The sequence below is a fragment of the Labrus bergylta genome, chromosome 2 (genome assembly GCF_963930695.1).
Source record: "Labrus bergylta chromosome 2, fLabBer1.1, whole genome shotgun sequence".
Classification (NCBI taxonomy): domain Eukaryota; kingdom Metazoa; phylum Chordata; class Actinopteri; order Labriformes; family Labridae; genus Labrus; species Labrus bergylta.
The window spans coordinates 33,801,292-33,820,715 of record NC_089196.1 but is presented as its reverse complement, the minus strand read 5'-3'; the positions used below and the strand labels follow the sequence as shown (position 1 = coordinate 33,820,715).

General features: G+C 41.5%; 3 protein-coding genes and 1 long non-coding RNA gene across 4 annotated transcripts in view; 3 read left to right on the top strand and 1 right to left on the bottom strand.

The window, feature by feature from the left end:
• Window positions 1–19,424, top strand: part of LOC136181104 (NLR family CARD domain-containing protein 3-like) — a 724,139-nt gene that overhangs the window by 298,598 nt on the left and 406,117 nt on the right. The window contains exon 5 of the mRNA XM_065961446.1: window positions 4,132–4,210. Coding sequence (XP_065817518.1) covers window positions 4,132–4,210 — 79 coding nt within the window. The remainder of the gene's footprint in view (window positions 1–4,131; window positions 4,211–19,424) is intronic.
• The window catches only part of LOC136181112 (protein NLRC3-like), a 693,514-nt gene that overhangs the window by 405,605 nt on the left and 268,485 nt on the right, over window positions 1–19,424 (bottom strand). The gene's annotated exons all lie outside the window — the stretch shown is intronic.
• LOC109979242 (uncharacterized) lies at window positions 559–4,007 on the top strand. Its single transcript, XR_010667589.1, has 3 exons — window positions 559–605; window positions 3,579–3,745; window positions 3,905–4,007. It is a non-coding gene; the product is annotated as an uncharacterized lncRNA (long non-coding RNA).
• Window positions 8,877–15,769, top strand: LOC136181162 (stonustoxin subunit alpha-like). Its single transcript, XM_065961686.1, has 2 exons — window positions 8,877–8,967; window positions 15,146–15,769. Exons 1-2 carry the CDS (start codon window positions 8,877–8,879, stop codon window positions 15,700–15,702), a joined length of 648 nt encoding a protein of 215 aa, XP_065817758.1. The 3' UTR covers window positions 15,703–15,769.

Genomic DNA, 19,424 nt, shown 5'->3' with positions numbered 1-19,424 from the left:
TGTCAGTTGACAAGGTAGAGACGTGCTGATTGGCTGGAGGCTTACGCGTAATGACTCTGTCAAAATGTGTGGTTGTAACTCAAAGCTTGTGCGTGTACCTTCAGGATCGCACGTGAAGATAGGGAATTTGTGCAATCTGAACTGTGAGCACAAAATCATTACACGTCTTCACATTTTTTCACAACAACAGAATTGTTTTACATATGCTCAGACTATTTCTACAATTACAAATGTTGTTTGCACATGTGCAAACCTTACCTGTGTGCACAAAATATTTCACCAAAGTAACCTTTCACGAGTTCAAAATCTTATTTACAGGCAGTTGATCCCATACAGCAGCCCTTCCTTTTTTACAGACCACTGCAGGACAACAGACTGCCTCAAACACTTTCATCAACTTCTATCATCACACAATATATCTGATATCAAAGCAGTAAAGGATCATCCGACACAATAAACAAGCTTCCTTCAGTAAAATGTTATAAAGCTGTGACCTTTGATTCCCTGTTGCTATGGTGATTATTAGACTTTGGTATTTCCTGGTGTCAGGAAACTTGACTTTGACGTTGTCCTGTTGAGATGCAGATTAGTTCTCTGTGTTGAAGGTAAGAGACACTTTTTATACTGTTTGAAAGACTCTTTTAATTTAAGTATAAAAAGAGCTGTAAGCTAACAGTTAGCCACCGGATTCATTAGCTGCTCTGACTAAAGTAGAAGTGAAGGACACACAATGATCCTCAGTCCCGATGCAGGCTATGCTAACCATGCTAACAGGTTGATTAAAGACGAGCCCGCTCTGGAAGTTTCTTTCATTGAGATCATCACTTTATCTTCTGTAATTGAAATGTTTGAGTGATTATCATTTTGATTTAAACATTTTTCTTAATTACGTTTTCTTTACAGTGGAACATATTCATAAGAAGTTGTTGTAACTCTCTCAATCCGCTGACTGTGTTCTTGGTTAATCAGTGACTTGTTGGGTTTGACTTGTTATTGTTTTATGATTCAAAGTCCTGCAGTGAAGCCTCCTCTGATAAGATAAAACTTTATTGATGTGTAGTGTCCTTTTTTTAATAAATCCAGAAAATAGGCAGGGTCAGTTTTTGCCTGTGACCGGACCAACAAAGACATCAACATTTTAAACTCTAAATCTAACTGTCCTTTTGAAGTTCTAAGTGGTGTTTTAAAGCTTGTTTGTCTTTCTTCAGAGACTGGACCCAGGAGACAAACAAATTGAGTACTAAAAGCTTTATTCATCTTTCTCAGAATCCAAAGTAATGAGCCGTCTGCAGACGACTGACCAAGACAAAGAATATCACACAATATATACTTATCTTGCTGAGGGCGTGGAGATGGTATCCGCCTCCTCCACATGGGCTTTATAGATCCATCTGTGTCCCACATGGGCTTTATAGATCCATCTGTGTCCCATATGGGCTTTATAGATCCATCTGTGTCCCACATGGGCCTGATAGCTCTAACTATGTCCCACGTGGGCTTCACAGCCCCAGCCATGTCCCATACATTGCCACATGCTATTTTCAGAAGTTAGCAGTCAAAAAAAAACCTACTGCAATGTCATGTCTTCTTGATAAATGGGGTATATATCTGGCCAACCATCTTGTGACCGGACATCGACACACCAACACAGCATGTATGGCAGGTTTTCTTGGAATGATGGTCCTTTTTCTTGTATTTGTCTCTCCTTCACCTCTCGTAAATGTCAGGTTAGCCTAAGATTTGTTACTTAATTACCCCAAAAGCGAGCTCGTATGAAACTTGAGACCTCACTCTTTGACCATGCAAAATTTCATCTAAGCATTAACTTTTTTCACTCTATCCTTGATGAGTTTCACTTTGTAGGCTCAGTTTGAATTCATGTGCACATGTGCCCTTCTGCATTTCATCCTTAGTTGATTATGTTATGTTTATAATATGCAACCCTCACACTATTATTATTTATTTATCTAATTTGCATAATATGTGTCTTTTAGTTCATTATTATACTGAAATACTATTATGATTATTCATGACCACTTAACCACATATAAATGTTGATTATAAGGAATATAAATACATGCCTTCAGGTGGGACACTACAGATGCTAGAGGATCGATTCAAAAAAGTTCAATTCATAAAAGTTTAAATAAAATCATTTAAATTCATCAAATTAGAACAAGAAGGAGATGATGACAGATCTTAAAAAAGAGTGATTCATGTCCAAGTTGCAAACTGTGCAGTGAATACATTCAGAACCTACAACTACTTTAATACTTCAGCTGGATAATCAATCTGACAAGAACAGAACATCTGAGAGGAATAAATCATCTACTATAAGAGAGAACAGAAGATTAGATCATAACACCAGGTGAACCAGGTAGATGTGATGTTAGTAGACTGATGATGATGATGATGATGATGATGATGATGAAGGTGAACCAGGTAGATGTGATGTTAGTAGACTGACAGTGAGGTGATGATGATAATGATGAAGGTGAACCAGGTAGATGTGATGTTAGTAGACTGACAGTGAGGTGATGATGATGATGATGATGAAGGTGAACCAGGTCGATGTGATGTTTGTAGACTGACAGTGAGGTGATGATGATGATGATGATGAAGGTGAACCAGGTAGATGTGATGTTCGTAGACTGACAGTGAGGTGATGATGATGATGATGATGAAGGTGAACCAGGTAGATGTGATGTTAGTAGACTGACAGTGAGGTGATGATGATGATGATGATGAAGGTGAACCAGGTAGATGTGATGTTAGTAGACTGACAGTGAGTTGATGATGATGATGATGATGATGATGATGATGATGAAGGTGAACCAGGTAGATGTGATGTTTGTAGACTGACAGTGAGGTGATGATGATGATGATGATGAAGGTGAACCAGGTAGATGTGATGTTAGTAGACTGACAGTGAGTTGATGATGATGATGATGATGATGATGATGATGATGAAGGTGAACCAGGTAGATGTGATGTTTGTAGACTGACAGTGAGGTGATGATGATGATGATGATGAAGGTGAACCAGGTAGATGTGATGTTTGTAGACTGACAGTGAGGTGATGATGATGATGATGATGAAGGTGAACCAGGTAGATGTGATGTTTGTAGACTGACAGTGAGGTGATGATGACGATGATGATGATGATGATAATGATGATGATGATGATGATGAAGGTGAATCAGGTAGATGTGATGTTAGTAGACTGACAGTGAGGTGATGATAATGATGATGATGATGATGATGAAGGTGAACCAGGTAGATGTGATGTTTGTAGACTGACAGTGAGGTGATGATGATGATGATGATGAAGGTGAACCAGGTAGATGTGATGTTTGTAGACTGACAGTGAGGTGATGATGATGATGATGATGAAGGTGAACCAGGTAGATGTGATGTTTGTAGACTGACAGTGAGATGATGATGATGATGATGATGATGATGATGAAGGTGAACCAGGTAGATGTGATGTTTGTAGACTGACAGTGAGGTGATGATGATGATGATGATGATGAAGGTGAATCAGCAGCTTCTTCTCTTTGTTTTCTCCACATCTGAAGATCTTTGACTGGATGTGACTTCAGCAGCTGAACTCCATCAGTGTTGTTGTAGTGACAGAGTGCAGCTCTCCCAGCAGGGGGCGCTCTGCTATGGATCAGTGTGAGGACACAGAGGAGGGAGTCCCTCCCTCTAAAACCTCTCTGTGTGAGGAACATGAAGCTCTGAGGTGAGGATCTCTAACTGTCCATGACTCTTCTCCATGTCACAGCTCAACACTCACATCTCTCCACCTTCATCATCATCATCATCATCATCATCATCATCATCATCATCACTGTCTCATCTGCTGCTCACAGTAACTAATAATGTTGTTTTTTTGTATCAGGATGCAGGAACAGAGACCAGACTCTCCTGGACCCACCTGTGTGTCCATGAAGAGTGATCGGTCTATGGGTCGTATTATTGACTTTAAAGATGGACGTCCTGCTGATGGAAGGTGAGAATTAAAAATCAAGTTAATGTTATGTCTCTGTTGTTTAAAGACTCATATCTTGGCTCAGAGTTTCATTATATATATCTCGTTGTTTTCTTGTGTAATATGTCCTGTCACAGAGTTCAACAGGAGAGCTCCAACGTTCACAGAGATCAATCAGACCAGCAGACTCCAACAGACCTGGACTCCATCTTTATGGTGTGTTCAACACACTGTTAATTAATATACTACCATTACAATAATTTAATGCTAAGTTATTGTTCTGTTTAGACCAGCTGACCTTCAGACTGACAGATGAACCACATGTTGAGTTCTACCAGTTTATATTAAATATCCAGTGTCTCCTTCTGTTCCAGCTGCTGGAGGAGAACATCATCACCGATGTGAAGAACGAGCTGAAGAGAGTCCACAGGGTTCTGAGTCCACATTACCCAGAATGCTTACAGAGTCAGAGTGAGGATGACGAGCAGGGGAGAAGCTGTAAAGAGGCATTTTTGAAGATCACTCTGCACTTCCTGAGGAGAATGAAGCAGGAGGAGCTGGCTGACTGTCTGCAGAGCAGTAAGAACATTTTAACAGATTTAGTATTTTAGAAAAAGGACAAAGAGGTTTAAAGTTCCAATCTCAGATAGTCATGTCATCTATATCAGGATCTGTTCATTGATTTCAGTTCTTTCTTTTTTCAGGAACAGTCGCTGCAGAGTGCCGGCGTAAACTCAAATCTAACCTGAAGGAGAAGTTCCAGTGTGTGTTTGAGGGGATTGCTAAAGCAGGAAACCCAACCCTTCTGAACCAGATCTACACAGAGCTCTACATCACAGAGGGAGGGACTGGAGAGGTCAATGATGAACACGAGGTCAGACAGATTGAAACAGCATCCAGGAAACCACACAGACCAGAAACAACCATCAGACAAGAAGACATCTTTAAAGTCTCACCTGGAAGAGATGAACCAATCAGAACAGTGATGACAAAGGGAGTGGCTGGCATCGGGAAAACAGTCTTAACACAGAAGTTCACTCTGGACTGGGCTGAGGACAAAGACAACCAGGACATACACTTCACATTTCCATTCACTTTCAGAGAGCTGAATGTGCTGAAAGTGAAAAAGTTCAGCTTGGTGGAACTTGTTCATCACTTCTTTCCTGAAATCAAAGAAGCAGGAATCTGCAGGTTTGAAGAGTTCCAGGTTGTGTTCATCTTTGACGGTCTGGATGAGTGTCGACTTCCTTTGGACTTTAAAAACAACGAGACCCTGACTGATGTCACAGAGTCCACCTCAGTGGATGTGCTGCTGACAAACCTCATCAGGGGGAAACTGCTTCCCTCTGCTCACCTCTGGATAACCACACGACCTGCAGCAGCCAATCAGATCCCTCCTGAGTGTGTTGACATGGTGACAGAGGTCAGAGGGTTCACTGACCCACAGAAGGAGGAGTACTTCATGAAGAGATTCAGAAATGAGGAGCAAGCCAACAGAATCATCTCCCACATCAAGACATCCAGAAGCCTCCACATCATGTGCCACATCCCAGTCTTCTGCTGGATCACTGCTACAGTTCTGGAGGATGTGCTGAAGACCAGAGAGGGAGGAGAGCTGCCCAAGACCCTGACTGAGATGTACATCCACTTCCTGGTGGTTCAGTCCAAAATGAAGAACATCAAGTATGATGGAGGAGCTGAGACAGATCCACACTGGAATAAAAAGAGCAGGAAGATGATTAAGTCTCTGGGAAAACTGGCTTTTGAGCAGCTGCAGAAAGGAAACCTGATCTTCTATGACTCAGACCTGACAGAGTGTGGCATCGATATCAGAGCAGCCTCAGTGTACTCAGGAGTGTTCACACAGATCTTTAAAGAGGAGAGAGGACTGTACCAGGACAAGGTGTTCTGCTTCATCCATCTGAGTGTTCAGGAGTTTCTGGCTGCTCTTCATGTCCATCTGACCTTCATCAACTCTGGAGTCAATCTGATGCCAGAAGAACAAACAACATCCAGGTGGTCTAAAGGATTCAGAGAAAAACCTAACCCAAAACATTTATATCAGAGTGCTGTGGACCAGGCCTTACAGAGTCCTAATGGACACCTGGACTTGTTCCTCCGCTTCCTCCTCGGTCTTTCTCTAGAGACCAATCAGAATCTCATACGAGGTCTGCTGACACACACAGGAAGTGGCTCAAAGACCAATCAGAAAACAGTCAAGTACATCAAGGAGAAGATCAGTGAGGATCTGTCTGCAGAGAAAAGCATCAATCTGTTCCACTGTCTGAATGAACTGAATGATCGTTCTCTAGTGGAGGAGATCCAACAGTCCCTGAGATCAGGACGTCTCTCTACAGATAAACTGTCTCCTGCTCAGTGGTCAGCTCTGGTCTTCATCTTAATGTCATCAGAAAAAGATCTGGACGTGTTTGACCTGAAGAAATACTCTGCTTCAGAGGAGGCTCTTCTGAGGCTGCTGCCTGTGATCAAAGCTTCAAACAAAGCTCTGTACGTGCTCACATAACTATCCAGTTCAAATGTAGTTCTCTTTATTCAGAAAAAACAACTATAGTTTGTAATTGCTTTCATTTGTGTTCTTCTGAATCCTCTTCAGGCTGATTGTCTGTAACCTCTCAGAGAGAAGCTGTGAAGCTCTGTCCTCAGTCCTCAGCTCCCAGTCCTCTAGTCTGAGAGAGCTGGACCTGAGCAACAACAACCTGCATGATTCAGGAGTGAAGCTGCTGTGTAGTGGTTTAAAGACTCTACACTGTTCACTGGAGAGTCTAAGGTAAGGACTTATTCATGTGAAAGTTTACCCAATACGCTTAAATGTACTTAGTTTATTTGATATTTTGATTAACTTACCAAACATATCCTCTTCAGGCTGAGTGGTTGTAACCTCTCAGAGAGAAGCTGTGAAGCTCTGTCCTCAGTCCTCAGGTCCCAGTCCTCTAGTCTGAGAGAGCTGGACCTGAGCAACAACAACCTGCAGGATTCAGGAGTGAAGCTGCTGTGTAGTGGTTTAAAGACTCTACACTGTTCACTGGAAACGCTCAGGTAAGGACTTATTCATGTGAAAGTTTACCCAATAAGCTTAAATGTACTTAGTTTATTTGATATTTTGATTAGCTTACCAAACATATCCTCTTCAGGCTGAGTGTCTGTAACCTCTCAGAGAGAAGCTGTGAAGCTCTGTCCTCAGTCCTCAGCTCCCAGTCCTCTAGTCTGAGAGAGCTGGACCTGAGCAACAACAACCTGCATGATTCAGGAGTGAAGCTGCTGTCTACTGGATTAAAGAGTCCACTCTGTAGACTGGACACTCTCAGGTTAGTGTGCTGCTGATCCACATTATTCATCTAAGATCATGTTTTCTTGATGAATCATTTATTAAATGGGCCTTGGTGGTGGTTTAAAGTTTTACTGTATGTTTTCACATTAAAGCTGTAAAGCTCTGAGCTCGTTCTATAGCTCTCAGTCTTTTAGTCTGAGGAAGCTGGACTGGAATAAAGAAAGTTAAATATGAAGTTCTTTCCCCACCAACAAACAAACCATGGATAATGTTTGGACCATAAAGAACTAAAGAATCTTTATTTCAGATGAAACAGTTCAGAACTGTTTCTACATCACTGCTGATGTCAAAGCAGTCTGTGTGTTTATCTCACGCTCTGTCTTACCTTCACTATTTGTCACCAGAGTAAATATTGATTAGTATCAGATTATGAAGTCTATTCTGTTCAGCTGCATGGTTATGACGGGATGTTACTGGTAAAATAGAGAAGAATGGACCAATGGATGTTAAGCATGTTGTGTGTGTGTGTGTGTGTGTGTGTGTGTGTGTGTGTGTGTGTGTGTGTGTGTGTGTGTGTGTGTGTGTTGGTGTTTATATGTGTAAGTGTGTAAGTGTGTGTGTGTGTGTGTGTGTGTGTGTGTGTGTGTGTGTTGGTGTTTATATGTGTAAGTGTGTGAGTGTGTGTGTGTGTGTGTGTGTGTGTGTGTGTGTGTGTGTGTGTGTGTTGGTGTTTATATGTGTAAGTGTGTAAGTGTGTGTGTGTGTGTGTGTGTGTGTGTGTGTGTGTTGGTGTTTATATGTGTAAGTGTGTGAGTGTGTGTGTGTGTGTGTGTGTGTGTGTGTGTGTGTGTGTGTGTGTGTGTGTGTTGGTGTTTATATGTGTAAGTGTGTGAGTGTGTGTGTGTGTGTGTGTGTGTGTGTGTGTGTGTGTTGGTGTTTATATGTGTAAGTGTGTGAGTGTGTGTGTGTGTGTGTGTGTGTGTGTGTGTGTGTGTTGGTGTTTATATGTGTAAGTGTGTGAGTGTGTGTGTGTGTGTGTGTGTGTGTGTGTGTGTTGGTGTTTATATGTGTAAGTGTGTGAGTGTGTGTGTGTGTGTGTGTGTGTGTGTGTGTGTGTGTGTGTGTGTGTTGGTGTTTATATGTGTAAGTGTGTGAGTGTGTGTGTGTGTGTGTGTGTGTGTGTGTGTGTGTGTTGGTGTTTATATGTGTAAGTGTGTGAGTGTGTGTGTGTGTGTGTGTGTGTGTGTGTGTGTTGGTGTTTATGTGTGTGTGTGTGTGTGGGGGTGTGTGTGTGTGTGTGTGTGTGTTTGTATGTGTGTGTGTGTGTGTGTGTGTGTGTGTGTGTGTAGTCTGTCAGGTTGTCTGATCACAGAAGAAGGTTGTGCGTCTCTGGCCTCAGCTCTAAGCTCCTCCCCCCTGAGACATCTGGACCTGAGCTACAATCATCCAGGAGAACGAGGAGAGAAGCTGCTGTCTGCTGGACTGGAGGATCCACACTGCAGACTGGAGACACTGAGGTACAGACAGACACACAGAAGCTGTCTCACTGTTTCTGAATGATGAACTCTGCTTCTTGTCTGATGCTGGATTTAAATGAAGATGTATGAAATAGATTCTGATCTGGTTTCTTCCTCCAGGTTGGACCATAGTGGACTGCACAGACTGGATCCTGGTCTGAGGAAGTGTGAGTGTGTTTTCATTTCTCTTCATCAGAACACAGCAGCACATGTTGGAGTGTAGAAGAGTAAATGCTCTTGAACAATCAGACAGAGACTATGGCTTGTGAACAGAGGATTTGTTTATTTCTCTCTGAGAAGTAAATAACAATAACTTAGATTTATATAGCGCCTTCCATGAAACCCAAGGATGCTTTACAAAGTGTGTGTGTGTGTTTTTGTGGGGGGGGGGCGTAATTGGAGACAACAAGAGAGGAATAGAAAAACACAAACAGAGAAGAGAAAGGATAGAAACACTAGACAAACAAATGAAGGAGAAAGGGAGTGGGTGATCAGCTGAGGGGAGTGTTAGATGAGGCTGAATGCTTTGGTGAACAGATGGTGTTTGAGGAGGTTTTAAAAAATGACCAGGGGTCTCATTTATAAAAGAGTGCGTAAAATTCATACTAAAAATGTACGTGTGCCAAAAACCCAGAAATGGCGTGCGCACAAAATGATTCAGAGTTATAAAACCGTTCGTACGCACACCTGCATGCAATGTTCCCTTTATAAATCACCATCCACCTGGAAATGTGCGCACGTAGATTAGTCCCATGTTCCGCCCTCTACACGCCCACATTCAACCATAAACGGTCAATGCAAAGCAGCTCGTGAATGAAAATGCATACAAACGAGGGGGCAGATCAAAGGTTTCCAGCGTTGGATCACGAAAACGGAAGTTTAGACAAAGAAACAAAACTTTCTGACCCAGAAACAAAGGAACTTGTGAATGAAGTGAAGGATAAAATGGACATATCGGTAGTTTGCTGCAGCAGGAGGATCACGAACTGAAGAAAATTCAGAGAATGACACCACGTCGCTGCTGCATTCACGCTGTCCTATGTGCCAAAACATCCACCGTTCATCATTACGCACGAGTATATCTGCAATGTTTACATGTTTACAGGACCCACACTGATTTCTTCATATAGTGGCAGAGAGGACACGTCAGTCAGCATTCTCCCTCACTCTATCATATTATTAATCAAAGGTTTGATCAACCAACAAAAACTTTGAATTGTTGGCCACATATTTTCGTGGGCATCTCCGTCTGCACTGTGACTAATTATGATCAAATATATGGCTTAATGATCGTGTCAGAGATGCCCCGACTTAATGTCCACACTTGAATTATTTTCAGAATAAATACATGCAGCTGATGAATATGTGCTGAGTATGGAGGAGGTGAAATGTGTGAAGCCATCGCCATGTCTCTGTGCACTCTTTATTAAAACTAAAAATCACAATTGATGATAAATGCAAGATATTGAAATATATTAATGAAAACTGGAGGCTCTATGGTCTTTGTGTTAGTCTAATGTTTAACTCTACATCAGTGATTACATTAGTGTATAAGTCCGGTCCTCTGAGGTCCGTCCGGGATGTTGGGGTTGTATCAAGTCAACTTTGGTTATATTCTTTAATAATTATACTTAATTATTAATAATATAAATAAAATATCATAAACTATGTTTAATCTCGTTTTGGGGCACCAACCTGTAATCAGGTAAATATAACCAAAATATCACTCAAATCAGTCTCAAATTAGTTATTTAATTACTAATATTATTAATCATGTATAACTATATTTAATAAATTGAAGGCGTGAAATCCGTACACAAAGCCTTCGCACCCAGCTTATATCACAATGCAAATACACAGTAATCACAAACAACTGCTCTCTTAAATTATAACAGAATTTATTTAAACAAAGCAACATCAATCCAAAATCAATGAACTTAATTAAACAAAAAACTATTATAAACTAATCTAAGCAACAAACATTATCAAGCAAAGGCTTGTGGAAGGGGTGTGAATGTAGGTGTGTGTGTGTGTGTGTGTGTGTGTGTGTGTGTGTATGTGTGTGTGTGAGAGAGAGAGAGAGAGAGAGAGAGAGAGAGAGGGGGAAGAAGAAAGGGGGGGGAGATGGCTTCGTACCCTCTTGGTCGTTCACGATGGCGAAAACCTAACAAAGACCTGGGTGCGTGCGCGTGTGGATGAAAGGGAGAGAGAAGGGGGGGGAAGATTACTTCGTCCCACGTGGTCGCCCTTCCGATGGCACACACATAACAAAGGCCTAAATGTGGCCTTAAAAGAGACTGAGTTCGGCCCTACACAATCTGTGTCTCTGAGGCGTTTGGATAGCCGCGAGTGTATAGATCTCTGTGTGTAATGGCGCGGTGGTGGAGTTGGTCTCCAGATGTACGTTTACACGGGAATATGTGTGTGTGTGTATGTGTTCGTAGAAGGGGAAATAAAAGAGAATAAAAGAGAAATGCGTGCCTGAAGAAGCCGGATCACAGTCCGACTCCCGCGCCACAACTCGGAGTAATTCCCTTCATTCACAGAAACAAACCAATAGCCGAATTCAGGTTAATACGGCTTACACTGGCCTTTCTGATCAGAAGAGTAATACCCGGTTATAACGCTGTTACGCTAAACACATATAGGACGCAGCGGTCCGAAACAACAAGAGTTTTAAACAGTTAAAACTCAGGACGCAGGTCCAACAAAGATAAAAATTACAGTTTCTGCTTTGATCAACAATTGTTAAAAACACTCTCTAAAGCTAATTCTGCCCAGACCTAATTAAGCCTCACTTGTGAATCGCTTTGTCCGCGATTGGTGAAAGGAAAAGAGTCCGGCGATGGAGCAGATCTTCTGTCCGTCCTGGTGCAGAGGCGTCTGATGGCGGCGAGGGTCCCTTACGGCGAGAGCGGCTTCGTTGGTTCTCCGTCGAGTGGAAAGATGTCCGTTGATGTCCTTTCGTTGCAGGACGGAATAAGACCGTTATCTTTCTGATAATCTGTTATAGTCTGACGCTCTCCGAGAAACTGAAATGTGTTCACTGGACAATCCGAGCTCGGAATTTAGAACACTGCCGGCCGCGGATTACCTGCGCGCCAAAAACTTAAAACAAAGGAAGATTGTTGCAGGAAACAGGAGATCTTCTTGGGTCTCCGAGCAGCAAAGGTCAGCGCGTGAAAGAGGGTGAGCAATGGAAGTCTTGGAGCTTTGTAGCCTGGCCTGCTCCATGGGGGGTCTACCTCAGGTCCCCTCCAATGAGGAGAGAGAGGTTCCGGTCCCCCCCTTACTTCACGCGTAGGTGTGAAGTACCGCAGGGGATTCTGGGATTAAGAGTCCTTTTAGGCCTCTTTGTGATCTCAGTGAATAACTCAAATGAGGCTTTTACAGAGGTGCAGGCCCAAGTCCATTGTTTGACTGTCCTAAGCCTGCGTGGCCCAACAGGGAAAATGAAGGCGAGACGGCGCTGATGCAGTATGTATGTGGCAGACTTTTATTTTTTATTTTTATTTTATGTTTATATATTGTCATAATGAAAGTTACTTATTGGAAACGGCTCACTACATGCGCGATTATAGCCTAAATAAAACCATCGGTTTGAATGATTCTGATGACGTGGATCTGTCAGTAAAGTTTGATATTTAGTGAAATAGGTTTGCTTTGTTGTTAAGGGAGCGAGCATTCTGCAGCATAAATGAGGCGGTGGTGTATTCTGAAGCAGAGGGGGAGAGAGGAGTGGTTCTGTCAACACACACAACAACAGGTATCAGGTTTCTGGTGTGCACGTGTGATTTGTTGTGATAATGGCGCCGGTCAGACACTACAGTGGGGATAGCATGGTCAGTGTAAACAAACTTGCATCGGGCAGCCCTTTGGACAGACAACTGATCTCTTACCAGGAAAGAGTGTGTGTGTATGTGTGTGTGTGTGTGTGTGTGTGTGTGTGTGTGTGTGTGTGTGTCTTGTGTATCAGAACATGATCTTATGACTTGGCTAAATTCAGAGGTTAGATAACTATTGGTTTGTGCCTGCTGCTGTCCAGATTGTGTTTCTGTTATGATTAAACCTTTCAAACTACAACAGGATGAGGGCTGGAAGTAACACAAAGTGATGATAAAAGTGAGGGTGATGGAAACTCATGAGAGTTTAAATATGAAATGAAAAATGTAAACTGAAATAAAAGTGATAATCCAGTGAATAGAAAATCACCATTCATCACATCCAACAGAAATGTATATTTTACAACATGCAGTTTTTGTGACATTTCACATTTTGATGTTGGCTGCTGGCCGGCTGCTCGTAGTCGAGCTCGTGGAGCTCATCAACTTTAAAAACAGCAGAAATCATTTTTGATTTGACGTTCATTTTCATAAACATGTAAATATGCAGAGTCTCCAACATCAAGTTCTCTCCTCAAAAACATCCAGACGTGAATTCAGTGATGAAATAGAAACAGAATATCTTTAGAGACATAAGCTAGCTCTCCTCCTCGTCTTCTGGCTGTGCAGACAGTAAGGCACACAGCAAAGTCCACGATCACCATAGTACAGGCCAGCAGGAACATCCAACAACAATACACAAGTCAGCTGCAGGCCGCCAGGTGGCCAGGTGAGGTCGGGACGGCGTGGCCTACACCTTAGACAAGCAGAGAAAAACTCACAAGGACTGAGTTATCATCTGTCTCTTCAGATTTTGATCTGTTCATCCAGTCCAGTTAAATTTCAATTAAAACAAAACCATGTATGTTGTAGAGCCTAGATTGATGGAAAAGAAATGGTCTCCATGACTTCAGAAACACAGTTTAAAAGTAGTTAGACAGGACAAAGGGACGTGGCACACTCCTGCTGCCATCACATTGTGTGTGACAGTGAAAGTGGAAATGAGGCTCCTGTTTGTGCTGAATGTGACCTCTGAGGACAGAACAGTTGGAGACAGCAGATGGTTCATAGATTCTTTGTGCTGCACTTTGATTAGTCAGACTTTATTCACTGCATGTGTTTGTTGATTTGGATCTCCATTCTTCCTGGCTGCCATGGTAACTCCATTTGAACTTGATTAGAAGTGGATTATTACATTTCAGTGCTGTCAAACATCATTCAGTGCTGAATATGAACTGTAAGTTTGATTGACTCTCAGTAAGTAGGGGTGTAACGGTACACAAACATTTCAGTTCGATACAGTTCTCAGTTTTGAAGCTTCGGTTTGGTACATTTTCACTACAGTAAAGGGACCTGATGCAACGCTTTTTTTTCTTTATTAGGAACATTTATAATTTCCCTTTTTCACATTGGACTAAGTGCAGCATCGACAGTTCAGACTTGTACACCTGCTCAGGTTACTTTTTAATAACATTTTAAATTAAACATTGTAATAAAAAAACTTTAAATAAACTTATGTTGCTTCCTTCAACCAAAAGAGTCTCCAATAAATAAAAGATATGAATGAAATAAAGTATTTTAGAATGAAATGAAGTCATTAAAATAGCCTATATATAAAAATATTTCTTTTAAATTACACTGACACCTTTTAGTTTATGAAGGCAACACTTTTTTGAATGCTCTTTGAGCACATAATAAAACTAATCACATCTGGGACAGTGTAGTTTCAGAACTATTAATATTTCCCTCTGTTGATATAAGAACTTCAATGGCATTTTTTATGGCTTTGGCCCGTTTAGAATTACTAGCAAAAGGCTGTCTGTTTTTTCCTAGTTGCAGTGATGTTTACGTTCGCGTGCTGCCTTTTCAAGTGCTTTAATAAGTTGGACGTGTTGCCTGTGACGTACCCGATGTCCGCTGAACATCAACGGCACACTACTCTCGTCTTGTCAACGTCTCTTTGTCCATTATTGTGGGAATGGGGAGGGAGGTGTTCATTCTATCATGCTGCAGGTTATTCTCCCACACAGACGCGTCTCCCCCTCCCCTGTTGCTCTTAGTTTGAGCGGGATCATCGCTGAAAATGAAAACAAAACTTAAGAGTAAGTCTGTATAAAGAACTCCATCCCGGTTATATGCAACTGTCCAGACCAACAGGACTTTAGGAACTACTTATCTGCACAGTTTATGTTTGAACTTTTTTACAAGTTATTAACTAAAAGCTGTGTCCCATACCAGCAGCCACAGCCTTCCTCCACCCTGAGGTGTGCTTCTGCTTTGCGGTCCGTGTGGGAACACAGATTAAATCACTTTTGTTCTGCACGTACTCGGATCAGTCCTGTACTGAAACGGTCCGGTCCGAGTACGTGTACCTTTACACCCCTATCAGTAAGTGTCAGTAAAGTTGTTGATGAATGAACAGATGATAACCTGCAGCTGTGTTGTGTCTCGTTCTCTCCATCAGACGCCTGTGAGCTGGAACTGGACACAAACACAGTGAACAGAAACCTCAAACTGTCTGACAACAACAGGAAGGTGACACGTGTGAAGGAGCTTCAGTCATATCCTGATCATCCAGACAGATTTGATAACTGGTGGTCTCAGCTGCTGTGTAGGACTGGTCTGACTGGTCGCTGTTACTGGGAGGTCGAGTGGAGAGGAGATGTTAATGTATCAGTGAGTTACAGAGGAATCAGAAGGGGAGGAGACAGAGCTGAATGTTTGTTTGGATTTAATGATCAGTCCTGGAGTCTGATCTGCTCTGACGAAGGTTACTATGTCTGTCACAATAACATAAGAACAGAGATCTCCTCCTCCTCCTCTTCCTCCTCCTCCTCTGTCTCTAACAGAGTAGCAGTGTATGTGGACTGTCCTGCTGGCTCTCTGTCCTTCTACAGAGTCTCCTCTGACACACTGATCCACCTCCACACCTTCAACACCACATTCACTGAACCTCTCTCTCCTGGGTTTATGTTCTGGACTCTTGGTTCTTCAGTGTCTCTGTGCCGTCTATCAGTCTGAGAAACACTGCTGACTGAAGATCAGCTGACTCTGTTCACTCTGTCCAGCTGGTCTGTTTCATGGTTGGGGGGTGTGATAATGGGGGGTGGGGGTGGTAATGGGGGTTAAATGTTCTACATTACAGAAAAACAATGGACCCCCTTCTTTAATGTCTGTATTGTTCTGATCTCACCAATAAAAAACAAGTGACAATTAAACAATTAAAGTCCTCCTCCTGCTGTCTTGATATTGGCAGCAGGAGGAGGAGTCATGGCTCCAGATCTGTTACAAATGGTAAACTTGTCTCTCAGGTGTCTTCCCACAGGCCCTGAAAACAGCAGTCATCAAGCCACTACTAGAAAAGAACAATCTAGACAATAATGAATAATTACAGGCCTATATCAAATCTTCCTCTGTTAGGTCAAATGATAGACAAAGCTGTGTTTCAGAAGTTAAATAACTTCTTGATATTGAAAGACTCATAGAACAGATTACTTTTTTTTGTTCCTTTTTTTGCAGAAATCTCTTAAACAACTTCAGCCCTGCTCAAAACTACCAAACATTCAATCATTTTGAGGATTTTAACCCTTTAGATGCCAATTTCATTACTTGATTCACTGTTGTTATTTATAAAAAAAAATGTTTCCATATAACAAATATTTGGTGGCTGGGGGCTTTTAAAAAAATCGGTCTTGGATATGTCAAAGATTAGTCAAAATATTGATTTCGATGCATTGTTAGTTTTTCTGTAGCATCAGATTTAAAATGTACTACCCTCTTGAGTCATTAAGGACAAAAATGTTCACTTCCAAAAACTGCTATAAAAATAGTACAGATTATTTTTTTTCTGCTTTTTTAGGTTAAATCTTTTGATCAACTTCAGTCCTGATCAAAACGATCAAATATTACTTTATTGGTATTATTGAAAAGAAAAATTAACAAGAATTTTTTTTTTTAATATATATATATAAATAAAATAAGACATACTGCAAGAAGCTTGTTGGGTGTGATTCTCAAGCCATTTGAAAAATGGTCCAAGAAACTTGCAAAATGAAGAGAGCTAAATTAGTCAGACAGTTTCTCCTCAGGGATGATGTCAGCAGAACGACTACAGGTAAGAGGGACACAATAACTAAAGAGACAGAGGAGGCTACTGTCTGATACTTTACTTACTCTCCACAAGTAATATGTGTCAGAGCACCAACACATTTCCTATGCCTTCCTTTGTGGTCAGAGACCATTTTGGGTTGTTCCACCAAAAGAGAGAGACGTGCCAATGTAAGACACGTGAATTTTGTAGTACATGGCAAATATAATCTACAAGCTGGGTATTGTAAACTGAAGAAGCATAGAAGAAATGTCTGACAGCACTGTCTGCAGCAGCCCAAAGGCATGTGTCTGTATATCCCTTGAACAGGTCTTCATGTAAGGTGGTGACCCTGCCCCAGGGATGTCAGGAGAAGGTGGAAATCTCAAAGTGGAGAGACTAAAGTGAGTACAATCATCGTTAAAAAAGATGTTCTAATGCCAGAGGATGAGCATGTGGTACAATTCCAAAACAGGCTTTTTAACTTCAAGAGGCACCTTTTGAATATTCCTGAACCTCACTGCTAAAGATGCCCTGATCCACACAGATTTCAGTGAAAGTTGTTCTTGTAAATATTACAATGAAATTCAGTCAGTCCACTTTTGGAGGGTCACATCAGCAGGTGACCCTCCACACTGGTGTGCTTTATCTGGCCCTTCTGCACCATCTCCCCCAGTAGAAGGCACGACCCACCTCCAATATGGGCTCATTTGGACCCCATTCTTCAGAACACAAATCACAGAGAGAGAGAGAGAGAGAGAGAGAGAGAGAGAGAGAGAGAGAGAGAGAGAGAGAGAGAGAGAGAGAGAGAGAGATCAAATTAAAACTGTATAATCAAGAAGTGGAGAGAGTAAGACACTTTAAGTTTTTAGGGTTCTGGTTTGATGAGAGGATTACATGGGCTGCATGTTCAGAAAGTTTGAAATGTTGTGAATGGGTTTAGTTGGAAGTGAGTGGGGGGCAGACTGCTGTGAAAGCCATACAGGATGAATAAGATCAGTATTAGATTATGGTTGTATTGTATATGGATCAGCAGCAAGCACAACTCTTAAAAAAATAGATACTATCCAATATCAGGAATTAAGACTGTGTACAGGTGCTTTTAAAACAACACCAACACTGAGATCAGTCATTTGTTCAGATTCAAGTTCATCACTCATCAGTTTACAATCATTCAGACAGCAGTCATTCAGACAACAAACACTATACAGAAGTCAAATGATGTTTTTATTGGTACCTGCACACAAAGGCTTCAAAGGAAATGAATTAGCAGACAAGGTGGCAAAGGAGGCTACAAAAAATACTCAAATGGATTTGATAGTTAGCATTAGTGGCACAGAAGTGAAGAGCATTATTAAACAGAGACTGAAGGAAAAGGTGGCAAGACTCAGATTTGGACACACTGGATTCAATAACACATTGTTCAAAACAGGAAAACACTAATATGACTACTGTGGACAAGAGGAGACAGTGGAACATGTTGTTAGACACTGTCAGAAATAAAGTTTAAAAAGAAGAGAGATGATGGAGAACCTGAAAGAAATTAAAGGCTTTATATGTGATTTTTTGATCCAGCAGATGTCGCCCTTGAGCACCAGCATGAAACCAAAACAACCCGCGGTGCATTGTTGTGTTAGCATGCTAATGCTAGCGATCTTTATTATGCTGGTATCTTCACACTGCATGTAAATTTACCTGAAATGAGCGTGATCTAGAAACACAGTTAAGCAGTGAGTACAGTATGTTATTCTTCTTTTCTCTAGTCCCTCAATTAAACAACTTTTATACACGAGGGGAGGAGTCAGCCAGCCGGCCGTCCTGGCGATGTAAACAAACTGAAGATAGGACTCTGAAAACATCACAGACAGTGAGACTCGGGTGTTACACCCATTGTAGACAGTCATGACTCACAGAGTTATTTTCAGAGGATATACTTGATTTATATTATATTTAAGTGTGAAAAATCACATATAAAGACTTTAAAGTATATTTGGATTTAATGGATATCTTACAAAATAACTTAGAAAATGAAGCTGTAGGACAAACTCAGTTGGTTGACAAGATATAATAGATTTTTATCTGGTTATTATTATTATTATTTACAGAAAGTAGTAAACAATAGATATTTTGATCCACACTCCTGACCAGTAGCTGGCAGAAATGCACCAGTTTGTTGTTTGCCAACCGCCATAAAACCAAGAAGAAGAAGAAGAAGAAGAAGAGCAGGCGATGGAGTGAGTAGATTTATTTCAGAGCACTGCAGAGCAACCTTTTTAAAGTATAATTTTTCACACACTTTGAGAAGAAAACTTGGAGGTAACTCAGTCTCCTGTTGCATTGTACTGAGACAAACTGAACAAAATGTCTGCTAAATCATCCAAAGGAAGAAAAACATGTCTTTTAACCACGAGGCTTTCAACTCGTACTCCGACCGCGGCCTCCACTGAAAAACCTCCCCGGGGAGAAGCAGCCTCAGCTGCAGCCGCATCTACGACGGACACGGAGACTTTTCAAAGTGAGCTTCTGTCCTCCCTGCTCAAAGATTTGATAGAGACTCTGAAGATTGAGGTCCGGGCTGTGTTGGAGAGTGAAATGGCAGTCATTAGAGCCGACATTACTGCAGCCAGGTCCGAGCTAAAGGAATACAGAGAGTCCA

Excerpts from the sequence above, each read along its gene's own strand:
- LOC136181162 (XM_065961686.1), top strand. The coding sequence starts at position 8,877 with ATGAAGATGTATGAAATAGATTCTGATCTGGTTTCTTCCTCCAGGTTG. Across the intron at positions 8,968-15,145 it reads GGATCCTGGTCTGAGGAAGT|ACGCCTGTGAGCTGGAACTG; the intron begins GTGAGTGTGTTT and ends TCTCTCCATCAG.